At 41.8% G+C, this 8,560-nt stretch overlaps 1 protein-coding gene across 1 annotated transcript; it reads left to right on the forward strand.

Annotated features, from left to right (window-relative positions):
• The first annotated feature begins 5,170 nt into the window (after positions 1-5,170).
• Positions 5,171-6,262, forward strand: APOBEC4 (apolipoprotein B mRNA editing enzyme catalytic polypeptide like 4). Its single transcript, XM_012802577.1, has one exon. The coding sequence runs from the start codon at positions 5,171-5,173 to the stop codon at positions 6,260-6,262; it is 1,092 nt and encodes a 363-aa protein (XP_012658031.1).
• The last annotated feature ends 2,298 nt before the right edge of the window (positions 6,263-8,560 follow it).

Genomic DNA, 8,560 nt, shown 5'->3' on the forward strand with positions numbered 1-8,560 from the left:
TTGCTGTGAGCTAAGATGCCATGGCACTCTACCAAGGGTGACAAAGTGAGATTCTATCTCAAAACAAAGAAAAAAAAAAACAAAAAATAACCAAAGAACAAGCCTAGAAAGGCCCTTTGAAAAAGTGAAAACCGGGCAGCACCTGTGGTTCAGTATTCATGAAAGTATTATTTATATAATTAAAAGAGGCAAGAACAGTAAAATTAGAGTGTGGCTCAGTGGGTAGGGCACCAGCCCCATATACCGAAGGTGACAGGTTTGAACCCGGCCCCGGCCAAACTGTGACAAAAAATAAAAATAGCCAGGCGTTGTGGCAGGCGCCTGAGGTCCCAGCTACTTGGGAGGCTGAGACAAGAGAATTGCCTAAGCCTAAGAGCTGGAGGTTGCTGTGAGCTGTGATGCCACAGCACTCTACCATGGGTGATAAAGTGAGATTCTGTCTCTAAAAAAAAAAAAAAGAAAGAAAAAAAGAAAACTTCTCCAATAAATAGAGCACTGCAGTTGGTTGACACTGAGAAGCCATCAGCAAGAAAGACACTGAGGACCTCCCTCCAACACATGCACTGGGGCCCGAGATCTCCCTAAAGACCACAGTGATGTCTCAGTTCTGGCTAAAATAGCCATAGGAGAGCAGACTCCAAAGGAAGATGTGCTTAGAAATGTAATCCTGAGTCCACCTACAGCTGGACTAAGGCCATTAAAATATTCCCTGCTATTTTGCTGCCTGTATCTTAAAAAACACAAAGGAGCTTTGCTTCCCAAAAGGGTAGTCATGGGGGCAGCACCTGTGGCTCAAGGAGTAGGGCACTGGTCCCATATGCCAGAGGTGGTGGGTTCAAAGCCAGCCCTGGCCAAAAACTGCAAAAAAAAAAAAAAAAAGGGTAGTCATGGGGCCATTATGTATAATTAATTGTACACACACACACACAGACACACCACCTTACAAAAATAATAAAGGCAGAAAAATGCCTCTTGGTTCTGTTTCCATAATATTTTAGCCAAATCAATTTGTAAATTTTCTATGGTTGAATTGGAATTGTAATTGGAGCAGCACCCTGGATGTCAGGCAGGCCACCCAGTGGTTAACCACCCTTGGGCATAATATTCAAAACGTGAGAATCTGGGCTTGGGTTCAGCAAGTTCGATAGTCAGATTGATCCAGTGTGACGAGTAAGGCTAAGAGAAGATCCAGGGAGAAAACAGTGCTCAGGACCAAGCAGGAAAAGGTGCCAGGTTTTAAAAAGACCTGTCCATTGCCAGGGGTTAAATCCAGCCTCCCAAAAGAAAAGCTACCATAAAAAGTAGGAAGGCTCAGGGCAGGAATGCAGTTGCATGAGAAAAATACAGAGGTAAGGAGGAAACTGAAGCTAACCCCCAAGCCTATGGATTAAGTTGGCATGGCAGGGTTAGGAGAAATCTAGAACCCGGTGTGTGTGTGGTGCCAGAGATACTGCAGGGATATTAGCCATTAAAATAATGACAAACAAGTAAAGCTACACCCCACCTACAGCTGGACTAAGGCTATTAAAATACTCCCTGCTCACCCAGGAAAGGATTAGGAGGAACTCTGCAGGTTTCAGGCTAGAGATCAGCTGTGCCAAATAGAGCAATGACTGAGCTGATCGGGGATGAAGAAGGCAGATGATGATTAAAGTGTTTCCGGATGTTGTGGCCCTGATAAATACTTGTGATATGATAAATTAGACTTTAAAAAGTGAAAAATATATGCTGTTGCAGTGGTCAGTTTAGCTCAATTACATTATCTGTTTTGTTGTCCAGACGAAGTTAACAGTTAAAAATGAAATCATGAATACTAGAAGAAGATAGGGGGAATACTTAATTGTGCTTCAATTAGGAAGGCTTTTCTAAATTACAATAGGAAATCCGGCGGCACCTGTGGCTCAGTGGGTAGGGTGCCGGCCCCATATACTGAGGATGGCAGGTTCAAACCCGGGCCCGGCCAAACTGCAAAAACAACAACAACAAAATAGCCAGGCATTGTGGCGGGCGCCTGTAGTTCCAGCTACTTGGGAGGCTGAGGCAAGAGAATCGCCTAAGCCCAGGAGTTGGAGGTCGCTGTGAGCTGTGTGATGCCACGGCACTCTACCACAGGCTATAGAGTGAGACTCCGTCTCTATAAATAAATAAATACAATGCAATACAGTAGGAAAAAATAAATGTTAAGAGCGAAGACTGGACCATAGAGCACATAGAGCAGGAAGTATGTTTGTAATGAATATGATGGAGTTAATATTCTTGATACATAAAACGGTGTTTCAAATCAATAAGGAAAACTCAAACAAAAAACAGGTAAGGGATCGAATATGCTTCACAGAAGAATAAATACTATAGACCAATAAGCACGTGAAAAAGGGTTCAACCTCACTCGGAGAAAAGGCACACATGATAGCAACAAGTAGACACCGGTGATCACTTCTCAAGTTGGGACAAAAACTACCGGGAGAGAATATAGTAAAAATAGTTCACCTTCCCAGGATGCAATGGGACAAAGTCTGACCTCAGACCACGATTTCTAGTCATTTACACTGAAGAAAAGAATCACAGGCAGTCCCAGCTTCTGGAGGCAGGAGGATCACTTGACACGGGGAGTTTGAGGTTGCCCTAAGCTATGATGATGCCACTGCCCTCTAGCTTGGGCAACAGAGTAAGATGGTCTCAAGAAAGAAAAAGAACAAACGAAAGGGAGGGGAAGGGGGGAGGGGAGGGGAAAAAAAAGGGAAGGGAAGGGGGGAGAGGAGGGGAGATAGAAGTCATTTATAGAAGTATTCATAGAAGTATTATTTAATTAAAGTGTTATATAATTAAAAGAGGCAAGAACAGGAAAGTTATAGCTATATAATAAAATGCTAATTAGCCATGAATGGTGTTTTTTGAAGAATTTCTAATAACATAGGGAGATGTGCATGCGAACACGAATACTCAGTGAAAGCCGGGTATGTGATTTTAGTTACACTGTGCGTAACACGTACACATAGCGAACAGGCCAGAGAGACTTGAGCCAGCAACAGCAATGGGCATATAATATGACACAAACTAAGGAGTTTTTATTTTCTTCTTTATGTATCTATTTAAAAAATATCCTGGCTTGGCGCCTGTGGCTCAAGTAGCTAAGGTGCCAGCCACATACACCTAAGGTGGCGTGTTCGAATCCAGCCCAGGCCGCCAAACAACAATGATGGCTGCAACCAAAAAAAATAGCCAGGCGTTGTGGCGGGTGCCTGTGGTCCCAGCTACTTGGGAGGCTGAGGTAGGAGACTCACTTGAGCCCAGAAGCTGGAGGTTGCTGTGAGCTGTGGTGCCACAGCACTCTACCCAGGGGGAGAGCTTGAGGCTCTGTCTCAAAAAAAAAAAAAAAATATCCTACAAGACACATTTAATACTTGTATAATAAAAAGTTATTTTAAAATACCTAAAAAAAACTATATTATAATGCCTTAGGTGGAACAATGATAACTGAAGGAATATATATACATATGTATTTTTAGACAGAGTTTCACTCTGTTGACCCTGGCATGAGTGCCATGGCATCATAGCTCACAGCAACCTCAACTTCTGGGCTCAAATAATCCTCCTGCCTCAGTCTCCCGAGTAGCTGGGACTACAGGCATGCACCAAGATCCCCAGCTAGTTTTTCTATTTTCAGTAGAGACGAGGGTCTTGCTCTAGCTCAGGCTGGTCTAGAACTCCTGAGCTCAGGCAATCCACCTGCCTCAGCCCCCTAGCGTGCTAGGATTACAGGTGTGAGCCACCATACCTGGCCTGAAGGAGTTTTTTGTTTGTTTGTTTGTTTTTTGTAGAGACAGAGTTTTACTTATAGCCCTCCATAGTGTGCTATGATGTCACAGCTCACAGCAACTTCTAACTCCTGGGCTTAGGCAATTCTCTTGCCTCAGCCTCCTAAGTAACTGGGACTATAGGTGCCTACCACAACGCCCGGCTATTTTTTTGTTGCAGTTTGGCCAGGGCTGGGTTTGTACCCACCACCCTCAGTATATGGGGCCGGCACCCTACTCACTGAGCCACAGGTGCCACCCCTGAAGGGGTATTTTTAAAAGGAAAAATCATTACTTGAAGATCTCAACTCTGGGGGGTCTAACATCCCAGACACTATCGATTTGAAATATTCTAAAGAATTGTGGTTGCTTTCTATAATCATAATTTTTCAAAAACCCTCTAACAAAACCCACCCACTGGAAATAAAACTCTCAAATGTCAATGAATGAGTGTCCATGACCCAAAGAAGACTCAAGTGGTACTTCTACAAGAAGTCTCTATCAGGCGGTGCCTGTGGCTCAAAGGAGTAGGGCACCATCCCCATATACTGGAGGTGGCAGGTTCAAACCCAGCCCCAGCCAAAAAAAAAAAAAAGAAGTCTCTATCATCAAGCAAAATAGACCCTATGGTCCTATTCCCAAAAGGATAACATTGCCAAGGTATTGCCAAAGATTTTAAGAAGTAGCTGATTCTAAACGCATGCCGCTCAAAACCCCTGCACAACATAGTACACATTATCATATTCCAAAAACATGGAAAGAAAGACATGAGCCAGATGCAAGCCCTATCACTTATTTTTGTGAACTTTCAGCAACAGGATCATCCAGGCAACCCTTCCTGTACTATTTCTACTAAGAGCTGATATTTATTGAGTCCTTACCACGGCATATAGTAAAGCATTTTACACTTACTCTATCATTCAGTCTCCAAGATGGTCCTTCATCTTACGTAGATGAAGGCTGCGGCTACCAGACTCTCAATAACCTGCCTCAGGCCACTAAGCCGGTAATTGGCAGAGTCCAAATTTGAAAAAGGGCAGTCTGTTTCTAGAACTTGCATGGTTAATCCATTTGCTCTACTGACTCAGAATCTATGAAACAGGTCAAGTGATATTATGACTTTCTCTTTTGTCTCCTCCCCATACTCCAGGAGTATCAGTTAAAAAAAAGAATACTAAACTTTCTAATCTCTGCATATATATCACTTTGTTTTGCTATCTCCTTTAAGGAAAAGTAGGATTTCATAAATTTTTGCTATCTCCTTTAAGGAAAAGTAGGATTTCATAAATCAATGCTTTGTCTTCAGTTTTTCCTATTTTTACACATAATTTCTCTTCCTTGTTTAGGTTTGAAGCTAGAAGACAATAAAGCCAGAAATGGAGCCCTTATATGAGGAATACTTAGCAAATCGTGGAACAATCGTAAAACCTTATTACTGGCTAAGCTTCTCGCTAGACTGCACTAATTGTCCATACCATATTCGAACAGGAGAAGAGGCCAGAATTCCCTACACAGAATTTTATCAGATTTTTGGATTCCCTTATGGGCCGATATATTCTCAAACAAAACATCTCACATTTTATGAATTAAAAACTTCTTCTGGTAGCCTTGTTCAAAAGGGCCATGCCAGTAGGTGCACAGGGAATGATACCCACCCAGAATCGATGCTCTTTGAAATGAATGGCTACCTTGACTCAGCCATATACAATAACGATGGCATCAGGCACATCATTCTGTATTCCAGCAACTCCCCTTGTAATGAAGCTAACCACTGCTGCATCAGCAAAATGTACAATTTCCTGAAAGTGTATCCAGACGTCACTCTTAGTGTCTACTTTTCTCAGCTCTATCACACTGAGACTGAGTTTCCTGCCTCCGCCTGGAACCGCGAAGCTCTCCGGAGTCTGGCCAGCTTATGGCCGCAGGTCACTTTGAGTCCAATAAGTGGTGGCATCTGGCATTCTCTCCTCAACAACTTCGTCAGCGGTATCTCAGGATCAGCAGTTTTCCAGCCCATTTTAACCGGGAGGGCACTGACCGACAGGCAAAACGCCTATGAAATCAATGCCATAACGGGAGTGAAACCTTACTTCACCGATGTTCTTTCCCAGACGAAAGAGAATCAGGCAGCTTCAGAGAGTTACCCCTTCAACAGTGTCTTTCCTGGACCGTCTTTTCAAGTGACAAATGGTCAAATGCAACCCACCCCAATTCCAGACCTCAGGGTTCCGGTTGTCTTCGTGTTAGTGCCTTTCAGAGAAGTACCACCAATGCAAGTGGGTCAACCCCCCCCCAAACCCAGGAATGTGGTAAGGCATTTAAACATGCCTCCAGTGACATCGCAGGAAACCGAGGCCCCAGGAAGGTCTCCCAGCGGAAGGCCAGTGGAAACAGCGGAAATCCCAGAACGGTACGCGAGTAGCAAAGAGGCAGACGAAAAGAAGAAGAAGAAGAAAGGGAAAAACTAAAGTCTACATTCCCACAGCATGAAACCAGACAATTACCAAAGTACTTATGTGATGATTTCAAAACAAAATCTGAAAACTTTCTCTCTTAGGCCTGATCCAAAATGGAGATAACCTGATATGCCAAAAGAAAAACCTGAATTATTTACCATGTTAACTTAAAACATTTACCATATTACAAAGTTGAACTGTTTTAACCTAATCCAAAATGTTTCCCTAAGCAACCCGATCTCTCTCCTTTATTTTGAAAGTGACTGTATTAAAATGAAGCCACTAATACCTTGCCAATATTCTGGGCGGAAAAGGAATGTCATTCTTCTAGTCTACCCACATCATCCCACCACTGTAAAAGCTCATGGACTAAACAGCTTCTTAAATTGGTTTCAGTTAAAAATTTAACTGTAAAATTGGAAAACAACCTGAAGTTATTGACATTAAGTGCTGTTTGTAAGAACAACCCAGTGATTTTCCATTAATTGTTCATTGTGGACAGAAGATTTTAGGCAGCTCATTTTTCTTTTTCTAAAGGGATTTAAAATAGTTTTGTGTAGGAAAAAGCTCTTCTGCTGATTACATATAGCTACAAAATTGATTTCTGAAACCTCGCCACCTGTTCCATTTGATCTTTCCCAGTTCTGACCTCTCCCTCCTCAGTGGGTAACAGAGGCAAGACTACACATGAGAAGCTCCAAAGACTCCCTGCATCACACTGTAGAACATCCAGTTCCTGGTTTTCAAGTCTCCTCCTTTACCTTCCTGTTGCCCTGTCTCATCAGCAAGATTCTAAGTTCCTACAGGCCAAGCACTGTGTCTCTCCTCTCTTTAGCTTTTCCCTTAGGATATATACCACAGTATCCAGGCAAAATATGGATAGCAAGGCTGAACCTGCATCTCAGTAACTTCACCAATCACTCCTCCCTAACGTCCCTTCTCCACTCCGACCAAGTGCCCGCTTAACCATTCCGCAATGGGCATCTTCCCTTTTCTTAGCACCCCGTCCCCCTTCTTCTAATATAGTTCCCTGATACACAATTCCTATGTTTGACTTCCCTTTTTTTCCTGACCCCTTCCTCTTCACCAATGGAGATTTGTACCTTTTCTTAAGCAAATCCTTCCAAACACCATTCTTCTAGGAAGTACTACTCCTTGACTAACCCTCTGAGCACTTAAACAAAGACACTTGGCTTATGCTGAATGAATGAATGAATTCACGTTTGCTGCTTCATTTCGCTCTTGGAAATATGTAAAGATGTATTACAAGAAAAATGTACATTCATTTGTAACTTGCTATTAAATTTTTTCTGAATATATTTAAAAAGCAATCTTAACCTAATAAGAGTGTTTGCCATTACATTAAAACACATAACACACCAAGAAGTAGAGGAGGAAGAGAAAGAAAAAAAATGTTGTAGGAATATAAATTAGTACTGTGATCGAATAAACCTGAATAAAATTTTTTAAAGAATTTTTGCTTAGTCTGCAAATTTTAATAGACTTATTGGAATATAACTTTATTGTGGGTATGCAGGGATTATTATTTAAAGAGGTACTGTTGAAGTTTATTATTAGATCATGAATTCCTATGTCTACAATTTGGAGTACTGAGTTAAAAAGACCCCAGCATGACAAATTCAGCATCTCTGATCATTATTAAAATAAATTCAATTTGTTGCCATGAAATCTATCTTCAAAATGGTCAAACAGACCACAATATGAGTCAAACTACAAAGGAATCAGTTGGAAAAATGGTCTGAAATCTATGATGAACTTGTATTACAAATGTGAACCTGAATATCAATGGCATGTAACAAAAGAGAAGTTGTCAGAACAACAGAGGGAAAGAACCTTTAGCAGTCACATTTTTGTACTGGTTAGGTAATATCGGGACTAGGAAGGTTACTGACAGGTCACAATCCAGGTCAGTATAGCCAAGCTTTAGACAAAAGACTGTTAAGAGAGCATAAAGATATGCCCAGGGCAAGTAATTGGTCTCTTCATCTATAAAATAATAAACAATCAGCTGGTTCATCTTTAAGGTTGGTTTTAGCTCTGTCTGCAATAAAGCACACAGCAATGCAATAGTTCTATGGAGTGAGATCCTACAGTGAGTATCCAGGTCTTCTCACTTACTAGACAACAAATTCTTGGTCATGTAAGGCTGGCCCAGGGATTGAGACGGAGAAGTTGGGACACATCATCCCTCTCCAGCAAACTGGTCATGAGAGTATCACCACCATTACACATATAGAAATTCCAAATAATGAAGTCAATAAATTAAAGCATCCGGTAATATGAAAAGAT

This window comes from Otolemur garnettii, unplaced genomic scaffold (assembly GCF_000181295.1).
Source record: "Otolemur garnettii isolate 467f Iridium unplaced genomic scaffold, OtoGar3 scaffold00016, whole genome shotgun sequence".
Lineage (NCBI taxonomy): Eukaryota > Metazoa > Chordata > Mammalia > Primates > Galagidae > Otolemur > Otolemur garnettii.

What these genes read in the sequence shown, in the direction of transcription:
- APOBEC4 (XM_012802577.1), top strand. Translation starts at nt 5,171, where the DNA reads ATGGAGCCCTTATATGAGGAATACTTAGCAAATCGTGGAACAATCGTA.